At 39.5% G+C, this 22552-nt stretch overlaps 1 protein-coding gene across 9 annotated transcripts in view; it reads right to left on the reverse strand.

Annotated features, from left to right (window-relative positions):
• Positions 1 to 22552, reverse strand: part of STRBP (spermatid perinuclear RNA binding protein) — a 65223-nt gene that overhangs the window by 32494 nt on the left and 10177 nt on the right. For all 9 annotated transcript variants that reach the window (XR_012654047.1, XM_075054626.1, XM_075054627.1 and 6 more), the window contains exons 2-3: positions 6807 to 6982; positions 3261 to 3478 (exon numbers count right to left, since the gene is read on the reverse strand). Coding sequence is in view for 8 of the 9 variants with exons in the window: in XM_075054626.1 (XP_074910727.1) it covers positions 3261 to 3478; positions 6807 to 6809 (221 nt within the window). In the remaining variant the exon portion in view is untranslated. The remainder of the gene's footprint in view (positions 1 to 3260; positions 3479 to 6806; positions 6983 to 22552) is intronic.

A 22552-nucleotide genomic window follows, 5' to 3' on the forward strand; every position in this document is an offset into this window, starting at 1 on the left:
ACACTGCATATCAAGAAAGACTGTTCTTCAGCAAAACACTGAGCTTAAATACCTTCCTCAAGAAGATAACAAAACTTAATTGTCCATCTGTGGAGAAGCAGCCTATCAATCCACTACAATTATTCTCTGATGTCAATACAATCACTCTGTCTTAAACCAATTTAGACATTAATTTATTTAAAAATATTCATGATTTGCTATTTCTATTTGAATACATCTCACACCAAAAAAAGTGACATATCACAGCTTGGTCTTACACAAAAATGCCAGTGATCAGACTTCTGTCTGTTAAATATTTATTAGGGAACACAGAAAGCCATAGGCATCAAAATAAGGGACCATTTGTATATTTACTTTTCCAAGGCTATCATACAATGGTCTTCAAGCTGCTGAACATTTCCTACATGGATTGGTGTATTCCGAGTAGGTAGTGCTGCATTTAAACTTCATGCAGAGCACGCAGTTTCTTTCAATAGCTCCCAAGCCCACAACCTTATCCTAGAGACAATCAAAGACACGCTTAAGTGTTAATAAAGAAACTTGTGGAAAAACACTACTACTACATGAGGAATTTTCTATAGAATGCACAACACTGTTGGGAAAACAGATCAAGTCATGAATGCTTTCTGCTCCTCCTAGCCACACAAAATTCCTCAGTTAATATAGCACATTTTGTTCCTAAACTGAAGTGCATCCAGATAGTGAAGTATGGCAGGGCTTCTTACCTTATTTCCTGAATGCTACTCTAAAAATTTATGAGAGACTTGAAAATAACTAAGAACCACATTACTACAATAAAACAGGAAACAATATTTCACTTTTGAATTTGCAGACATACATCATTATGCATTTAGGAATAACTGAAAACTACAATGGTAATCGCTGTCTCTCTCATATTAAGCCAGTAAACTACATTTTCAGTTTAAAAACTGTTAGTCTTTCTGATTCAGAGTTGGATCTTCCTCCATTACCTGCACTGAACTGTATCTTACTCCAGAAGTATACAATATACGGTGTCTGTATTTCCATCTGTTACTGCTAGAGTAGGCTATACTTCCACCATTCCAAAATGTAAACAACTTAACACATACATTCTTTAACAGGACACCAAAAATTAAAAATTAAACAAGGCTTCTTGATAAACCTTTCACTGTCAGAAAACATAACAAATACATATGAAAAAGAATACATGTTCTTTATCTTAAGATCAGAACTTACTGGGCAAAGCCCATGTAGCAGCAGACTTCCTTAATATTCCATGCATCATCAGAAAGGAAATGGAAAGAGTCCTTTGACTACATCTCTAGTGCAGGTTATGCTATAGATGTAACCAGATTAAGTTGCAAGAAGTTCAGTGGAGATGTATTGTATCAAAGGAAGAGCAGAGAACTGGAAGTCAGGTTTTTCAAGTCACAACAAATAGGCTGTTGGTCTCCTGGTGCTTCACTTCCTAATCTGTAGCCTGGACAGATACTTACCTGAGTTGGAGAACATGTGAAACACATTATCCAGAAAGCACTGAAGAGCCAGAAGTGCCCAAGTTAAAAAAGTTTTACACCAAGAAACTTAAAAAAAAAAAAAAAAAAAAAAGGCAGCCAGTTGTTCCTGCTGCTTCCTCTATTATTGGAGTTATGCTAGAACAACAAAACTTGGCACCATATGAGGGAGTAGACTGGGATATTGTCCTGGTTTCAGCCAGGATGGAGTTAACTGTCTTCCTAGTAGCTGGTACAGTGCTATGTTTTGAGTTCAGTATGTGAAGAATGTTGATAACACTGATGTTTTCAGTTGTTGCTCAGTAGTGTTTAGACTATGGTCGGGGATTTTTCAGCTTCTCATGCCCAGCCAGGGCACCTGACCCAAACTGGCCAATGGTGTATTCCATACCATGTGACGTCCCATCTAGTTTAGGAACTGGGAAGGGGGGGGTCAGTTTTTTTCTGGCCGCTCGGGGACTGGCTGGGTATCGGTCGGCGGGTGGTGAGCAATTGCCCTGTGCATCATTTGTACATTTCAATCCTTTTATTACTACTGTTGTCATTTTATTAGTGTTATCATTATCGTTATTAGTTTCTTCTTTTCTGTTCTATTAAACCGTTCTTATCTCAACCCAGGAGTTTTACTTCTTTTCCTGATTTTCTCCCCCATCCCACTGGATGGGGGGGGAGTGAGTGAGCAGCTGCGTGGTGCTTAGTTGCTGGCTGGGGTTAAACCACGACAGATATAGAGCAAACAGATGTTTCACTCGGGAGAAAACTACATAATTGTACCGGGTTTGGCTGAGATAGAGTTAAATATCTTCCCAGTAATGTATATGGGGCTATGTTTTGGATTTGTGCTGAAAACACTGTTGATAACACATGGGTGTTTTAGTTATTGCTCAGCAGTACTTACACAGCATCAAGGCCTTTCCTGCTTATTCTGCTGCCCCACCAGTGAACAGGCTGGGGGTGCACGTGAAGCTGGGAGAGGGCCCAGCCGACCCCAACTGACCAAAGGGATATTCCATACCGTATCATGTCATGCTCAGCAAGAAAAGCTGGGGGAAGAAGGAGGAATGGGTGGGCATTACGGCGTTTGTCTTCCCAAGCCACCATTACACGTGATAGAGGCCTGCTTTCCTGGGGATGGCTGAACACGTGCCTGCCGATGGGAAGTAGTGAATGAATTCCTTGTTTTGCTTTGTTTGCACACGTGGCTTTTGCTTTACCTATTAAACTTCTTTATCTCAGCCAACAAGTTCTTTCACTTTTACGCCTTCCAATTCCCTCCCACATCCCACTGGGGGAGTAAGTAAGCAGCTGCGTGGTGCTGATCTGCCTACGAGGGTTAAACCATGACAATAATGGAAGATAATGGATCCTTAGAAAAGTTAGTTTGCTGGATAAGCAATAAAGTTTATCATTTGTGTATTAAACTGAAGGAGGCCCCCTAAGCTACATGGCTGTGGATTTGCATTCATGTGTTACAGGAACATATATTCACTTATAATTGCTGAAAGCTTTGACTGCTAAATGCAACTTCACAACATCACAGTAACATAAATAATGAAATAGAGAGCAACTGCTGCCCACATTGGGCTTATTACTATTCCCTGCACTAACCCTACGTGCTCCCACCTCAAAAAGTCCAAATATATCCACTTCCTTCTATGAACATTCATATGCAACAGAATCAAGTAACACTACAACTCTTATTTAAAAGGAAAGGAACCCATTCAGAGCAGTACAGTAACACATTATGAGGCTCAACTCACTCACTTGGCATTGCTTTCCGCAGCTTCCTCCTTTGCTTCCATATCACTCTCACATTTTGTAGACTTGTTCTTTTCATCCATCCAGTCAGAGACATGTTTAAGGGCACATTCTACTGTTGATACCATGTTCTGGACAGCTTCAAGTTCCTCTGGAGATGGATAAATGGTTGAATGTTTCACCATTACATGGCGGTCATCATTAGCAAAAGATCGGATAGATCTCTGTTATGAAGTGGGAAACAGGGATGGGAAAAAAAGAACAAGGTTATTGGATTATCAATAGAAAGACATTACCTAAATGGGAATCCTCCCGACAGATGTAGGAAAGTGGTTTATGACAACCATTGCTTATAATCATGCAGAAATGATTTCTTATCTTTATTTAAATAATTTTTAAAAAGAAAAAAGAAAGAAAAACACCAGCGCAAAAATCAGCATTAAGCTGATAAAACATGGCAGACCTTAGGTGGGTTATGTGGCACCTAATATCTGATGCCTAAATTCAACTCTTCTAGAATCCTTTTATTGGCTACTAAAATGAATAGGCACATGTGGAGCACAGTTCATGTTTACGTCTACCAGGCATATCTGCAGCAATATTTATGTTTATGTCTACTTTAGGATGAGACTAATTGTGCTTTAGAGGTGCATTTCCCCACCAGCCCACGTGTGACTACAGAATTATAGACTAGTGTATTAGATTAGAGGCTAGAGATATCTAAAAATTAAGCAAGCTGAATTTCATCTTTTGTTCGGTAGGTCCATCATAAGTGGAAGTTGTGACACTGTGTGCATTAGTCACAAATCAGAAAATGGGAGAACTTAGGTCTAGGACTAGACAAAACTTCATACACCCGTATAAGGCTATGGGGATACAAAATAGGGTCAAGACCTGTAGGATGCATTACTCTGTTTGCAATGGCTAGAAATGGAGTTTCTACATCTTGTCCTTTCATGACCTGCCCCCAACCCCAATCTTTTTCTCATTTTCATTGTTTTTCTCACTCCCCCCTGCTCCCCTGCCCCCCCCGCCCTTCTCTTTGAGAAGAGGGCATGGTCTGGCTGGCTAAGTATAAGGTTAGAGTGCTGAAGCAGGGGACAAAAAACCCCACCTGAGTTTCATTCCCAGTTTCATTAAGCATCTGACTTCCCTCATCCTCTGACTAGCTTGTTTATTTAGATTAAGCTTTCAAAGCCAGTGAGAAATCACTTTGGCCCTGCTCTTGCCTGAAGAAGCTACATCTCATGGACATACAAGCTGTGAGCAATAGCACTGAAAGAAAGAGGGGCTTCCCTACCCTGGAATACTTGCAGGAGTTCAGGAGTTCCTATATTTCAGTGATCTTTGTTGGCTTGTGTCAACCTTCACAACTGGATAGCTCAGAGCAAAAAGAAAAGCCAGGGTCCTTATCCCAAAAGGTAACCTCATTTCAAGGTAGGGAAATTTAGAACACAAGTATCCCAGGGTGACAGCAGACTGGGTAAAGCATGGGGAAAGGAGGGCAGAGAAGGAGAACATGGAGAAGATACCTATTTTGTAAAAGGCATTGATACTCTTCAATCACAACTTTGCATATTCTTGAAGCGCTGAATGCAGTCACCTCTCCACTATTTGTGCTAGAGACAATGGCAACATACCTTAGAACAAGGCAATTAAGTAGCCATTCCTTTGTGGTTTTGTTACTGCTGCAGATGAAGTCATAGGCAATACATATTGCTGCCAGACACTTAGTAAACTGCACAGGGATTTACAAAGGCATGAATGAAGATGAGGATAGAGATAAACTGGTAAGAAAAGACTGAAATAATTTCTTAAAAAAAAAAAAAAAATTCGAAAGAACAGGAAGAGATTAGAGTGCTAATTACAAGAGTCTGCAGTGAAACTCAGAGTCCTGAACAGTATCGTTGAGGAAGGTAAACTTAAGCAGTTGGGTAACTTGTGCTAGGAAACTTATGGTTTGCCACACACTATCCAGATGAGACTTTTTTGATCTAAACAGTGACCCAGACCAGCTGCAATCACAGCACAGACCTCTGCCAAGAGCAGCTCTAAATCTTGTTCTCTATAGACACATCAATCACTGATGAAAGCCTCCCAGAACTTCGAATCATCAGTCAAAAACCTCTGCTCCTCCTAGACATTAAATACCTTAATTAGGTTTCATTTTCACTCCTACTTCATGGGTTTCTAACAGTACACACTCTTAATGACAAAAAGGGGTTGAATCCTTCTTAAGGAACTGGTCATGATTTCCTGGCTTATTGCATTCACTACATCCCTTCCATTGAAGGTCAATGTGACATCATTCCTTTCCTAACTTTTGTGCTCCTCCCCACAATTCGGGTAGTAAAAGAAACTCATCAGTTGGGGTCTGGTATTAGTACTTTCATAGGCTGCAAAATGCTTCCAGGAGGTCCCTCTTGTGGCTTATCTGCAACATGTATACAGAAAGAAGCTGCAGTTCAGCAGTGAAAATTGACAAGCTGGATTTATTAACTCACCCCCACCATCTCTTATCTCATGAAATATCAATTAGGGAAAACAGTAAAACAGGAACAAGAAACTCCTAAATTAGAAGACACTTGTTTTCTTTCCTAATGAAGAGGGACTGACAAGATCAATTCTTCATTACAATTTAGGCCAAAAATAATAGCAAAATGGGACACTATTTAAAATACAATATATTGACAACTCTGCTTTCTCAAGTGTTCTTCCTCCCTTTGTGCTCTGTAATAGGTAAAAGTCTTGTCTTAGATTTTTTTTTTATATATATAAACACACAGCCTATCAGCAGCAATGAGCTACACAAATGTTAATGGTATTTAAAATTTACTGTATTTATTCTCATTTCTGTTCTCTCAGTAATAACCTTAGAGGACTTTAAAATACATAAATATGCTTAAACTGGTCTCCACAGGTATTTTTCAGGAACTGGGTAGGTTTATTGCCTTCTTGCGAACACATCTTCAGAATTTTACCATCATACTTCACACTTGCACAGCTTTACAAATTCAACATCTCAGGCATTCCCAATTTGCAACCAATACCAGGTAGATTAGAAATGACTCTTTACTTAAAACAAATATACACCAAATATATTTGACTACACACATTTCATCTACTCTATTAACAAAGTGTGCGGAGAACCACATCCAATCACACGCACACAAATATGAATAATCAACACTTGCTTTTCTGAGGAAGGAGGTGTAAGGGGAGTATCAGCATTTGGTTATGCAATCTGCAAGTTCAAGGTCACTCGTGCTGTTTGCTACAGCTTGCTAATGCCAGTTTTATTAGAAAACCTTATGAGCATCCCCTTCATTCATATTTAATAATTCATGTAATGCAGGCTCACAAGACAACTCTCTGGTTTTAAGAGGCTGACAATATATCAAGCCTCATTTGCTTTGCTCAAAGCATGCAGTACCATCTCTAATTTAGTGCAAGGTCAGAAAATCCCCTTACTCTGGTTTTATCAGGCCCCATGCAAGACTGTCAGCAGAGAATATTTTTAATGCAACTCCATGAAAGGTGACAAATACCTACCATGGTTTGTTAGTGTTTCAGCTCTCTCTCCCTCCCTTTCTCCTTTTCCCTCCTCCTTGGTGTCTTTGCTAAGCACTGTTTTGCCTGACAGAACCTCTTCATAAGCCTCTCAGTCCCTTGACAGCTCAAGAGTTCATACAGCCAAGATGCTCTGGGAATCACTTTCTGCAATTCACCTGCGAAAAGAGAGAAACAACTTGAAACCAGAAGAAACAGCATGTTAATTCCAATAAGTGTTCAATGCAGCACATTAAGTCAAACCACTGATTAAAGCAAGCAAGCTTCAAGATAGGGAGGCAGTCACTGAACCATTTATTCCTGAACAAGCAGATGTCACTGTGGAAAGCAACTCTTTGTAATGTGCCCACACATATGTAATGACTTTCCCATGCCAGTTAGAGCTTATCTCAGTGTGGTTTGTCAGCCACCTGGCAATCTAAGTTTCTGATATGAGGAAGATGGGAAATCCAATGTCTTAAATATGCTCTATATGAAACCAGCTCAAGAAGTCTCTATTTTTGTCGCATGCACATTAGGAATCAAACATGCTATATTTAATTATCAAAAAGTAATTATCTGTTGAAATCCCCAGTGCAGCCCTCAACCTGGAATGTGTCAGATGCTGTGCAACAAGAACTAAGACTTCAGGTGGCAATAACTCTAAGTTGTTATTTAAAGAGAGACGAGCGCATTATACCAAACTGAAGACGCAAGACTTGTGAGAATGTTCAGCTGACATCATCCACACCGCCTTTTCTGCCCTTGCACTGCATTTCACAGCACACAACATTTAAAAGATCCTGCAAGAGCAGCCCTCTTGTACTAAACTAGGAAACAAACACCAGCACTGGCAGCATAAGGAACTGCAAATGAATGCTCTGCAAGACAAGAGAAGAGCAGAATAACAGAGCAGGTAACATGAGAGAGAGGAAAGCACAAGCTCATTGCATAGCAAGACACTCTAGTCCTTGCAGAAAATTCCTGTTTTCCTTTCACTGCACATATTGTTGCATCAGCTTTTCAGCAACGTTTTGAAGCAATTGAAAACCCAGTCAGTAAATTTCTGCAGACTGACACACAGACTCAAATGTTTTCCTTTTCTCCTATATGCCAATCCTCCTTCTCCAGCAATATGTTGCACATTGTCTGTCAGAGAATCCTGACATTGTTAGAGATTAAAAGCATGTTTGGCAACAGCAGAGGGATAGGCGAGATTACTTGAAAGCCGAATAGATGCTTAAACCTCAGGGGTGTGACAGGGAATAATTAAAATGTTGCATCCCATAGAGATTTGAAAATGCCAGGGGAAACACGACAACAAATCCTGCTTTACTATTTTCCTAGTTAAGAAGAAATGAAGCACGTTTACAGAACCAATAGCTTTGGCAGCAAGTGCCTAATAGTTTTTTGTTTGTATCTCACACCACTGAATTTAGGATGTAGAGTTGGGTAAGACAAAAAGCAGCCAGACAAGAACACTGTGCAGGGGTCTGTCTGCTCCCGCAGCTAAAGACTGCCAAGGAAGAAACCCCAAGAGAGTTAGATACAGTCATACTAAAAATACTTGGGAAAAGCAAGCTAATGAAAACCCTGAAGGACCTCACTTCTTATCACAAAGGCGATATACCATACCAAGGTATATTAACACTGCCAAATTGCTCCCCAGAAATGATCAAGGAAGGGGATGTTCTTTCACAGGACCAGATTCTTCTCTTATGAGATCCTGAAAGCCAAGCAGAGGCAGCTGGGAGGAAAAATAAGCACGATTACTGCTTTGGCAGTATTTATTCTATGAGCTAGTCATAAGCTCTTCCACACTTAATGGCCTTTCGCCATCTCCAGAAGTGACCAGACTCTTTACAAGGTCTTTTTGTTTTGCTTTTCTGTAATAATAATAATGATATGCTTTCGAGTCAGCAGATGGCAAGCTAGAGAGACTTTTATGAGACATGTTTCTAGATCATCTATCTACTTCAAATTAGTCCTCTCCTCAGACTAAATTCCAGCTATCTTCACATACTCTTCTTCCCTGTGACTCCTACATTTCACATTTTCAGTTTGCTATCTTCTCTGGTAACTGTAACTTGGCAATTTCAGGCAGAGAGAAGGGCACTGGAATGTGTTGCTGACTTCAGCATATGCCCAGTACAATGTCTCTAGACTCCAAGCAACTCTACAGCCTGGCCTCCCTCCGAAGACTACTGCAAGCTGTTGCTTATCAGCTTGTACCGTGTATTGAAAGCAGATGGACAAAGATAGCTGGCGGAGCAAATTCTGGTGCTTCAGTAAATTGCTGAGCAGACTGTTGGCTAGAGGGTAAGTCTGCAAACTACCTCACAAGCTCTGGAAACAGACATACCTCAGTATTCTGGATGTGCTGAATGCTTTTCAATGTTCTTTGAAAATCTGAAACAGACTGAAAATAAATGTTTCACAGCTATGATGGGGGTTAATCTTCTACTGCACAGATGAAGAAAAACCACCAATACCTCTCAATACTCTGCCTTAAGCAGGTAGTAACCATCTTGTTTTCAAGACAGGTGCAAGTTTCAGTGACAAGTAAAAGTTGTTGGATGAAGGTATTTACGAGTTGGATTCTACCTGCCCTTTTTCTCAGCAGTGAATGACTGAGGTCAGGGCATATACAGCTAAATTATGAAAGGATCTTTATTATAAAACTCAGAGAGCTGGGGAAAAAAAATAATCCTGAAAGTTGAGTTGAAGCTGATGTAAAATGTCTTTCAATAACATCCTAAGAATGTTTCACAGTAATGCGCACAGGAGTGAAAACCTAATATAGTTCAGACTTTGAGAGAAAATTTTCAACAAAAGCACTAAACAGGAGGCAGTTTACTATAAAAGTGCAGACACAATACACAGAACAAAGTACATTTGACAGCATGCAGAATTAAATTAAGGAAAACTAAAATCAAATCTGCTCCAACCATATGGACTAAGGCAGCAGAACATAGCTCAGTACCAAACACATCAGAAAGCATTATGTGAAGTGAGCAGCAATTCCATAAATCCAACAGTCTCATTTTACTACCAGGCTATAGCAGGATATTTGTCCCTGCATCCTCAGGGAAGTAACAGCTGATGCCCAGACTAAAAAGCACAATATTAAAATGCATGGTTGTCTTACCCAGGGGCTGCCACCCACACTTGCAAGAAAATTTCTAGGAAAAGCTACTAGCACTACCAAGACCTTGGTGACCTTGAGAAAGTCACTTTACCTCTGCATCATGTGGCCCTAAAGTGTAAAACGAGTAAATACTTGCTGTCTCCAAACCAGGTCACAGGGGAGCTGAGTAGAGTCTGCAGTGTGGTTTAAAGTCACTGGGGATTTGACACATTAGAAATGTTATTAAAACACCATGACAGTCTAACAATGTTTCCATTAAACATCCCATCCTTCACAGAGGAAGTTTATGCTTTGGCACAAGATAAACAATGAAAAGAATTTCAGATGAGGCCTTTGTAGTAGGATATATTCCTGCATCTGGCAGTTGTGTTCCCAAGAGACAGACATTTAAACAGCCAGAAGTAATGAATATGCTTAGCTACCTTTGAGTGCTTGTGAACAGAAAAGTGAAAAAGCAGGAGAAACAGGTACTTAGGCTCCACGGGGACTGAAATGTAACATCAGAATCGGGGAGCTATAAGCCTCTAGGAAGTAAGCATGAACTACATTTGGCATCCTGATATCCCCTCACAGCACTAGTGGTACCTTGCATGGAAGTGCTACCAGTGCAATACAGAAGAGGAAACCAGGGCCACTGGACTCCAGTCCTCCGAACCCCCACTTCAATGAGCTGCTGTTTAGGCACCTGGCCAGGCCAAGCAGAATACCATGAAAATTGGTTTTAAATGCTATATCAAGGCGGCACATGCCAAAAATATTCAGCTGAAGCATTAAAAACACCCTCCACCCTCCCAATCCACCCTTATACCAGTATCTGCCCATGAGAACTACAGTTTACAGTGCACACCACCCTAAAATCACTCAAAGTTTGTTAACAGAGCAGCAAGGACAACTAAGGTTGCTAATAACAAACCAGTGAGTATCTAACACAGCCTGAGGTGTATCAGACACAGTAATAGAAAAGAACTGGAATTTATATCATTTTTTGTCACCCTTAAAAGTCAGAATAAGAGGCTTACAACTTTAAATTGGAAGTTAAAATAAACTTCTGCTTTGCATTCAGGAGACAGGTAATTTTTCGTGACACCATACAAAGTGCTGCTGAAAATATGTTGTGTTTTTCTGCAGTATAATTTTATTGCTGGCCTTCTGCCAAGAGCCTTTCTGGCAGCATCTCCCACAGTTGGAAACTGTGTATCTGGGTCAGAAAAGACAAGCGCTTTTCAGAACAGCTCAATACATTTGGCAGAGATGCTGATATTGTAATTGAACTCTTTCAGCAACTCTTTTTATGATGTACCCAGACACCAAACAAAACAAGATCTGCAATGTTGATTAATGTCAAAATAACTGACAGAGAAATATCAAAATAGTTTTCCCTCATGTTAAAAGTATCAACAAACTGAGGGGAACAGATAAGAAATACAATTCACGAGGATTCAGTGAGGAGCATGGGGCAGAGAAATCTGCCATGTATGACTGACCTTCTACTTATGCAGATATTTACTATTTTAAATCCAAACTCGCTGTACAGAATTGGTTTCTTCATTTTTCACCACCATACGAAGAGAAATCCTTGCCACTCACAATCACATAAGCATTCTGTAAAGAAGTGCAATTGTAACACTAGGATACATATTTAATAAGACTCAGGCTGCTTCCAACAATACGATCAGCATTCAATTTCACCTGGAGACTGTATATTCATAGGAGTTTTATTATTTTCCAAGTAATGCAATTCCTGGCAAAGTTGCATCTGGGTTAGCCTTTAGAAGACCAGAATTCTCCAGCCAAATGATTAATTACAAAGCAACACTACAGTTAAAAGCTGGAAAGGTACTTCCTCTGGCGAATTCTTACAATTCATACAACAAATACTTGAGTCTAGTATTACTCCTGCCTGTTTAGTTCTCACAACATTTTGAGAAAAGGCTCCTGTGCTCAGAAATCTCTTAGGAGTAGCCTCTGTCAGGTAGCTCCAACACTCAGCTTTAACAAGTACCAAAGAGAGGGTAGGCACATACTTGATAAACAGATCTGGAATCACGGCATCTGTGATCAGCAGAATGGAGGACTCAAAGTCATCTTCCAGGGCCTAGAGCTCTGACAATGCTCACAGTGCAAGGAAAGCAGCTGCCCACTTGTCAACATGGAGGAAGCTACTGGAAGAGCTCCTAGAGAGAATTCAGCTGTGCCAAGGAGGACAAGCATGGACAGAGAACTTGGAGACCCTTGGTTCAAAGATGCAACAAAGCACTTGCAACTGAAAATGGGTGAACACATGGATTCCCCTCCAGACTGTAGAGCAAGGAATGAAAAAACAGCTAAAATAAATCACACTGGTAAAGTAATTAAAGTAGTTGAAGAATTAGAGCCAAACAATCAGTTGATCTAGATTAATGTATGAAGGTAAAAAGAAACAAGGATATGCAGAGCATAGCTCATTTTTAGCTCTTGGAAAGAGGGTGAAGAAAAGATGGTCTAAGGGGAAATCATCACTAGCTTAACAGGAAGGTTAAAAAAGGAACAGAGAGGCACAGTGTAAGCATACATACAAGTAAGTAATCATTTGAAGAAGAAAATGCTGTATTTTATATAGACCCACACCATCCAACCTCAGAAAGAAATACACGTTAGTAGAAGTAACTGTAGATATCAAATTATAATGTATAAAAAAGAAAAATAGTTTTGGAAGGAATATAAATCCTTTTCCTTTAGGATTTAAGCTACTATTCACTACTGAGGACAGGAAGATACACCACCAAACTCACCAAGTGGTCTTCAGAGCAGCACACCAGTTGTAGTCCTCAAGGTATTTTTTACATATATATCTCTCTCCAGACTTCTATATGGCCTCATGTTCCCTGGCATCTGCACAATAACCACACACCAGTCACAGCTAGTGCTGCAAAGGGTCTCTAATGAAATAATTTTGAAAATGCCTTCATCTCTTGGTATGGATGTCAAGATGCAAGACAGTAGAGACAGACCCAAGTGCAAAAAAAAAATTAAAAACTGGCTGTTGACACTTAAATAACAAATTGACACATGAACATTAATAGTTTAATGTATTTCCTGCTCAACAAGTCAGAAACATCCAAAACTGAACTGCCTGTAAAACTGAGCACTACAGAAAACAAAACATCTTACAGGGAGCACTTCTTGGCAGGTGTCTTAATAAATAAATAAATTAATAAAAATTCACAGATTAGATAGTACATAAATCATTAATAGCAAAGTATTCATTTGAGACAAGACAGAAACCACCACTGGATCCTCAATGTCTGTGAAATGTTAAACTGATTTCTGACTTCTAACATCCTAACATAGGCATTCCTGCTCTTCTGGCTAAACTGGACAATGGAAACCTGATGCTACTTTGCAGTACACACCTGTTTGTGAAGCAGTCGTAATTTGACATCTACACTCAAAATCTCAATATCATCTGAAACTCCTAACACAGACTACATTCATTTACAGTTGAAGAATTAACTAAATTAATAAAAAGGATTACATTACACTGAAATGACACTCACCATCTGCAATGTCATTTTTCCAGAGACAGAGCTGGTTTAAGCCAAATTCTGGATCTATGCCTGACATTACATCATATTCTCCAAAAGAGAATCACAGTTCTACCTCCTCAACCACACAGTGCAGTTTAGTGCCACACTGGGCTTCTCACAACCCAAGCCTTGTCCTGCATTCGCATCCCAACACTAAAGCTTTTTAGACCTTCAAACTCCTAGACACTTTGCATGTCTATATCATTTGTGTCCACCTCCTCACATGCAAGGCTTTCTTTGCTCCAGAACCATAGGGAAGCAGCCATAATGTTGAAGAAATTAAGAACAGGGACATTCCTTCCCTAGCACCCTTCAGCTTAACTGAAATAGCTGCAGTGCCCCAGTTTCTTTCCTGCTATGATTCATATCCCATAGACTGCAGGTTGACCTAAGCTGCAGCCTACCAACTAACTACATTTGACACACACAACCAGGATGGGGAAAAGGCCGGCAAGATGCCACTCTTCCACCAAGAAGAATATGTCTTCTACAGAACCGTGAGGCCAAAGGCATAAACATTGAAAAGGCTAGAAATCATGGCATTCCCTCCCTATGTTGGTAATAAATAAAGGGGGGGGGGGGGGGGGGAGACTGAAGAAAAAACTGTCCTACAGTAAAACTAGATCTATTTGTATTGGTGGTTTGCACTTTTCATCAATTCCATGAGGCAACAGCAAAACATGTTTGACATGTTTGCTTTATTAGCTGTTCCCTGTTCTGCATCTCAAGCTAATACATATCTTGGTAATTAGTAAGATGAAAGAGAAAAACAACATGGATCCTAAACCTCTGTGTTGTAAATAAAACAAATTTAGTAATTCTTTCTTACAAGTAATACAATGTAAATACTATATTGGAGATTCACATTTTTTCTAATGTTTACATAAAGTTTCAATTTCAAAGTATAAGAAGTTTTTAAGAATAAATGCTATTCTTCTGACTAAAATTTCAGCAACCCTTAATGGTGAAATTAAGCAACAGTTTCTCCCCTAGAATTTCTTCCCCCATGTCAGTATGTAAAGAAGCTGGCATTTTCAGTATTGCAAATCCACACTGGCTACTGTGCACATCTGCCTTTCAGCCAGTTTAAACATTCATGACTCTCCACTTAAATGCATTTTCTAGTATGTCAGTCTTGCTGCTTCAGTGACTTTTTTTTTTAATTAAAGAGAGAAGATTTAAAAGGATTTGGAAGAGACAACCACTAGACTCTGCAAGTATTGTGCAAAGAGCTCTCGTGCTCTCAGCCAATACACACCCTCCATGAGACTTTTACCATGTTTTAGTTCCACTATGACTACTGAACAAGTTGAAGTTAATTTTTTACTTCCTGTCCAGTTGGCTATTTTGTCAAAGAATATCTTGTCAAAGGTTCTAGGTTACTAAAAGCTTCTTTAAGGGTTTTTTCTTGCCATCTCTCATCTATCCAACCCTGTTATTTTCAGTTTGTTTCTCTCTTATTCTCCCATGTCTTAGATTATTATTTCCAGGGAAGCCTGAAGCTCAGCATCACAACACGGAATGCCACAGAAGCATCTGAGACAAAACCTGTAACAATGATCTTGGGCTGTTTTGGAAACAAAAGCCTCCTCTCTTGAAATGCTCTTCCTTCACAATGCTGCAGATATGACCCGTACAGTCTCACTAGCCCAGAGGAGCAGAATCCTGTCTGTTGGCTGCTGCACCACTCAGGTCTTCAGTCCCAACTGCAAGGGCTCACTGCAGCCCTCAGCAGGCACAGCACCCTCAGCTACAACAAAACAGAACCTGCAATTTAATTAATTAATTTCTTCCATATGACTGACTTGAAATTTATTTTATAAGTCATTCACATAAAGAGGGTAAAGGGGGATTTTTAGTAGAATTGTTTCTAAAAAGTACACGTTCCAAAAAACCAGTATTCAACACCAATGAATCAGTGTTAGTAACGGAAACATTCAGAGTGAGAAGAATGGTAGAAATACTATTTGCCAGGCAGAAGCTATCAAATATGATTCGGAATATAGTACAAGAACCCCTACAACAGAAAGCAATGGGGATATCTCTCTAGGGAAGAGTACCCTGGCTGCCATCAATTTTCAGCTTCAGAATGCAATTATTTACTTCAACTGCACCATAACGTTACCAAAAGATTTGAATTAGTTTATTTAGGCACAAAAGCTAGCAACAATTTCCATAAAGAAAGTAAAAACCACCACCACACCAATGCGTTAGATGGCAGAGAAAGAACTGTTGGTCTGATATTAGTGGCTTAAGTCCACTGTTTATGCCTTGCACAAGATTTTGTAGTAGGAAGTCCTAGCTTGGCTAAGAGGAAGAAGAAGAGCCACAAACATATTTAGAGATTTACAAAAACTAATATAAATAAAAATCCTATTTCCCTGGAAAACCATAAGAGTCTAAAAATATTTTAAACTGGCTGAATCCAGCATCTTCTTGCCTCAGCAGATCTACGCTGCATGCATGTGCTGTCAGATCTGCCAACTTAAGTTGCAAATCTCATCTATTATTCTTCTCTCCAGTTAGCACAGCACAGCTATGAAAAAGGAGAAAAAAAAAAAAAAGATAACTTTAGCAGGGACTATCAGTGGTGGCAATACTCAGTTTGAAGACCACAAGCCAGGTTGCAAAATTAATTTCTCAGTGTAAGTTATATCTGTCAGTCCCATCCTTAGTAATGAATTCCACAGCCTTTTTTGTTTGCTTATTTTCAATATGATATTGAAATTAAGAAAGTTAGCAAAATTATGTTTAGATATCTGTAGCACTATATTCTTCAATGTCTTCAGAGAACACACTGCGTAAGTAATAGATCTTGAGAAGTTACATTCAATTTTTTTTTATCTTTTGAATTTCGAAATTTTAGTTGCGAGGGGGAAAGAAGCTATCATTATAAATCTACCAATCCCACCCGGATGTCATTTTTAAGAACATGGACACAACTTCACTGGTTTGCTCTCCTTTCTTTAAATTTCATATAGGGCTATGAATTAGTTTAATCTCTCTTCATAGATAGTGATGTCATCTCTAGCATGCTACTGTACTCATAACAGCATGAAAGACATTTTTAGTTCATTTGTTAATAGAAGGCTTCCGCAGTCTTTGCCATTCACCATGAAGTAATCAACACCATGCCTTGTTCTCCCTGTCAACATTAAGCAACACATCTCTGAAGAGCAAAATATAAGTCTATGATCAACATCAGTGTCTTGGAGGCAACATGCCTGCCGCAAGCCACAGGAACCTGGTTTTTAGTGCGTTTCTGGAGGTTAACATGACATCCAGGTTAGGAAACAGAAGTGCGTGATGGCAAGCTGCTGCAACTTCAGTGTAGAAGAGGGTGCATACCCGTTTTTCTCCGAGGGAAGCAAACAGACAGTGCAATCAATAGCAGCATCCAAAATGCTCTCAGCTTTGCAGGGAGATCGATTTACAACAACAAAACTCTCACTTTCTCCCAAAAGCTCCTTCATACACTATAGTTGCTAAAAGTAACACTTGAAATTACTATCAGGGGAAAGACTAGAGAAAAACAATCTAAGTTAGTTTATTTTGGGTCATTAACTGCATTTTGTGTCTAGCCACTTCAGTTCCCCCGGTAACAGGAAACCCGCTCTTCCTAAAAGCAACATTGATGGGATTTATTTTATTTTTCAAAGGAAGGTGCACTTGGAAAGCCACAACCTGTCAGGGTAGGAAAGTGCACAGTTCAAGATGCAGAGGGCAGGATCAAAACCAGAATTAAAAGGCAGCTACTATACAATTGATGGTATTCTCCTAAACTGGGCAATAGGATATAAAACCTTTCATCCCTCAGTGATAAGTTATGAGGAAGCTAGATTAGAGTCTTAATGTTTTTATTGCCTGCTTAGCCACCTATGTAAATCTGTGTCCATGTCACACCACCATCATCATTAAGGATACCACAGCAAGGAAAACAAGAACCAAAGGGACATGAACATTGAACTCTGCTCTTGTCAGGACAAAAAACCTGCTTGATTTTCAGAGTCTAAAACAATACTTTTAGTGGTAAAAGAATGTCAGATTATAATGCTGCCAGTCTAGTTTATTCCACAGGTCAAACAAAATTCAACCCTAAAAACTGAAACTTCTGTGTTGAGAAAAATCCTTTAAAAAAAAAAAAGCAGTACATAGATGTGTTGCTGTGTGCACTGAAAGAGCACTTGCTTCTGCTGTTTTACAAGTTCTTCTATTCACTTTGCATGGCTCCTCTATTGTGGAAACAAAAGTCTCTGTATTGGGCCTTCTCAGTGATATTTGGAAACTACACTTACTGCAACAGACCATTCAGAGGCCAGTAAGAACCATTTTTTAAAAGTTAGTTCACGATTAATTAACTGCAGAAATACAGTAAAGAAAACAATAACAAGGTGAAATAACATTCTTCCAAAAGCTTTTTGCTTGTTTTGAGAGAAACAAAAAAGGAAGTAATTAAACCTAGCTAACACTTTTTCACTTAGCATTTTGCTCTAAAGCATTTAGAACTCTCACACTGCAGGACCAGGAAAAAAAAAATGCCAGAACCCCCAGTGCAGAACTCTCAACACAAGAAAAGGTTGTCCCTGAAATTCAGTGGACAAATACTACCAGACAGTTTCATGCTTTACCAAGACAAAATCCGCAAGTTAAATTTAGAATGATGATTTCTGCAGGCACTCAGATGATTCTGTTCTAAATCTTCTAGAAATTGCAAATTAGAACTTGGCAGACTTTAAACTGACCCAGCATGTGTCTTCTGTAATCCAAGTCATTCTGTCCTATTACTCTGCAAAACTGTTAGGAAAAAAATCATGCCTTTCAACACATGGTTTCAGACAAGTGACAGAGACATTCCATTTATCTCTGTGCTAAGAACAAAACTTAAGTAGTGTTTTCTCCTCTTGGAATATCGCCATGAAAATTAAACGCTAATAGAGGAATCAAAGTTATCTCCACTGGAGAATAAGCATAGTTTGCTGAATAATACACTTACATAACTGTATTAATTCAGAGTGGTTGTGGTAATTTTTTTCCATTTACCATGGGGAGAATATATCGCATTTCTGGACTCTGATCTCATTTTAAATACTGCAACTAGATATTCAGCAAAGTATGCAGGTGTCACCAAGCTGTTCTGTGGAAGCAATTGGCAATCCCTGCAAGTTCACTAGCATTGTCTCTACAGCCACTCAAGAGATTAAGGTTTTTTGCAACACCATGAACAATAAATTGAATGGAACAGCTCATAGGTTACAAACCAAAGCAATCTGGGAAACTACTTCTCCATCTACTGATAAACAGACAGTTCTATCCAACGTTGCATTGCTAACCTGTGGGAGATGGCGATCTTCAGGTTTGACTTAACAGCAGAGACTAAAAAACATTACTCAGTCTCTTCCATTTTGATTGCAGTATCAAGCTTCAACACACTTTTATTAGCAAAAAAATATCAGACCTTAGCTACACACACAGGGATTTCACAACACTTCATAAACTTTACTTCTCCAATTGCTGTAATAAGTGTAAATGTTATGCTGTTTGCATTTAGAAGAGACTCCACTGCCTGATGACTTAAGTAGCTTGCCCAATGCCATAGTAAATCAGTTGTAGGACTTAAAAAAGTAGTTTTCCATTTACTATATACATCAAGCACGGAGTATGCTCTCTCCCCCGCTTTCTAGCTTTCCACCTTTATTTCGGCTTCTTTAGTTGAATTTGAACACACACTGCATTGCTAGCTGCTTTTGCTATTCAATCTCTCCCTCATAGGGCCACAACCATACTTCTTCATAGGTCAGCCTGGCAAACTCTCATATTAAATGCTTGACAACAATTACCTGTAGATTCATGAGATTCAAACTAGCAATTCAATATCTGAAAATAGCGTGATTAAACTCAGGAATCTACCTCAGAATGTGTCCTATTTTCAGGCATCAAATTTTTTGAGCACTCCACTCTTTTGAAAGTTAAACTGACATGGACTCAGGAACCTAACATGTCTTTTTCAAAAGAGGACAATGGAGCAGGACACACACAGTCTGTTCTCAGGAACAACAGAAGCCAGAAATATAAGAACATTTCAGGACACTAGCAAGGTATCTGAGCCATTATGCAAGATAAGGGGAAGCTTTGCAGCCCCACTCTATAAAGCAGCCCACTCCTGAGCATCAAGCATCTCACTCTGGATACCAAATTCTAGCATATTGTTTGGTTTTGAAGGAAAAAATAAACCAAAGGCAGTTGTCTTTGCCACTTGGCATTTCTAAAGCTCTATGCAGCATAGGAGCAGGCTACGGAGGATAAGAGTTCATTCTTCTCTCTCAAAAAACCAAATGAACAACAACAAAAATATCAACCAATTAAAAGAAAACAACCCCAGCCTTCACACTAGATATTAGGTAGTCACCTAAAACACCCCAAAACAAACAAAAAGGATGGAGGGTCTGACAGCATCTCTCTTACAAATCAGAAGAGAAATTGGCAACTCCTGGATGACCAGGAGTACATATGTCATCACTTCCCCTGCTTGTACCCAAATCATACACTTCAAACAGTATCTCTTCAACCTTCTCCACACTAAGCTCCAGCCATCTAGTAGCAGTTTATAATTTCTGTGAGTTCATTCAGGATGGCTACTTTGATCCTACATTTGTTAACAAGGAGACTACAGAGTGCGTACTTCAATATGATGATCCCTACAACAAGCCCAACTCTGCCAAAAGGCCACTTTTCGTCCCTATTGATACTCCTTTTGCCCCCTTCTAACCCCATCTTCTCTCAGGCTCCTAAGGAAGAAACAAAAGAAAAGCAAATGCACACATGTAACAAACATGTACTGCTTCCCTTGGGCTTCATGCATTCTGGATATTTGGATCTCCAGGCAAGCAATTTTGTCTCCTGTACAGCAAACAGAGAGGTCTAAAAGCTACCAGCTTTTCTCCTTCCCCCCATACTAGTTTTTAACAGCTACCCTGTTTAATTGCTTCTGTGCTGGAATATCTGCAAGCTGTTCTTGTGCTGCCAGTGCTCAACTGCTACAGAGAGACTGGCAAGAGGAAACCCAGTTTCGCGCTACTGCAGACTGGAAGTGCTGCAATGTGGAAGAACAGCAGAGAAGGCCCTATCAACCAACCCTGCATGAGTTCTGCCTGCTCTCCCCCTTCCCTCCAACATCCCCATTCTTTACATATCAGGAAGAGAACAGCAAGTTTTTGCGACCTCATGACAAACTTAAAAGGTATTTTTCTTTCTCAACAAGTGCAGCCAAAACCCATTTTTCAATCTTTTCCACACTAACAACCTTCTTTCTACACACTTCTATGAATGACCACTACAGACTCTTTGTACAGTATATAGACTGTCAAATTTTCTGATCTGTTCCAACATTCTGAAATATGAAGAAAACTTAAGACTGCATTTTGTACATGTATATTATTGAACTACTATCCAATCTATCAACATAAATTCTACAAATGCACACAAAGTCTTTTCAGTAGATACTTCAAACTTTGTTAGAATAGAATATTTTCAGTTGGAAGGGACCTACAACTATCATCTAGTTCAACTGCAACACAAGATGAGCACAAATAATGGAAACAGAGCAAGGAAAAGGAAAGAGAGGGGAAGTACAGCAAATCCCTGTACTCCTTAGCTCTCAGCCAAAATTCAATCTTCTATGTACCGTGCATGAGACTTGCTACTGTACTGTGTGATGAGGGTAAAGAGAACTCATTGAGACAAGGTGCACCTGCTAAAACTGGCAGTAAAAACAGTTGACTACTGCAAATTAGTAGTCCCCAGTGCAAACAGAAAGCAAGTCTTTGTTCTTCTGGCACAACAGAACTCCTTTACTGCGAGTACCACATAGAGATCAAACATTTACAAGCAAAAGAAAAGCAGCTATCCAAAGGATTTATATTAAAATAAAGATTACAGATCGCAGGGTGAAAGAAAACAATAAACATACCACTGAGTCCCATGCCTAGACAAGCTCTCCTCGAGCAGTTCTTTCTCTGAAGGAGAACTGCAAAGAGACAGCCCGAGCCAACAGTTCCTACAGCAACTGCAGAAGCACGAGTACAAGATATTCAAACCCTGCAGTAACCACAGAAGCATCAGTAAATGGATACTCCAAATACTGAAGGAACATTTGACAGTTTCACCTGGACTCTCTCTACCTCACTGGGTAATTCACTGATCCCAATCAGCTTAGCTCAACTCTGTATTTGCCTGTTTCTCTGCAAACTCTTCTGAATACTCTTTCCCTTAATATTTTTTCAGTACACTTTTTCCTCTCCAAAATTTCATGGACCTAAACATAGCCATCAGATAAAGTTTTGTAGACATGGTGCTAGAAGGGTGACCAACATCATCCTGTAAGGGAGAGACCAACTGCATCATTGTATGGTGCTGCTGCAACTTCTCACTGAGGGTGGAATGCTGTTATGACAATGACACTATGCTTATGTTGCATTACTAAAAGCACACTTGGAAGCATCTCAAAGAGAACCAAAACAGAGGTAAGTTAGTACCCAACTACACAGAAAAAGCAGATCCATTTGTAACACGCAGTTATTTTAACACTAATTCAGAATCCATATTAAGGAACACAAAATATTGCCTCTATGCACTCGGTAAGTTTTTCAGTTAAGAACTGTAACTGACTGAAGAATGTTTAGGGCAGGCCGTATACTCATTTCCCTTTAAAGAATCTGCTTTAATAAGTCACAGTGCCTCAACAGTCGCAGCTTTATCAGTAGTTCCATACAAGTGCTCTTTGCAAGAGTTTTTTCTTAACTCTGCACTCTTACTTTATTTCACACAAACTTGGCATGAAGCTCAGGCTCCTGACCCATAGCAAGAAGTTAAGCAATATTGCTCATTTGTTTTTAAAAGGGTCAGGAAGTCTCCAGTTTCAGGTTCTTCAGTGTTCGGGGTGGAAGGGAGCAATATATACAGTCACAATTCAGGAACATTCAGTATTCAACCCCTGTCTGCAAAGAACAGAGGTTAATCAGAGAACTGTCAAAGATGTA

Source organism: Buteo buteo, chromosome 23 (assembly GCF_964188355.1).
Source record: "Buteo buteo chromosome 23, bButBut1.hap1.1, whole genome shotgun sequence".
Taxonomy (NCBI): Eukaryota; Metazoa; Chordata; class Aves; order Accipitriformes; family Accipitridae; genus Buteo; species Buteo buteo.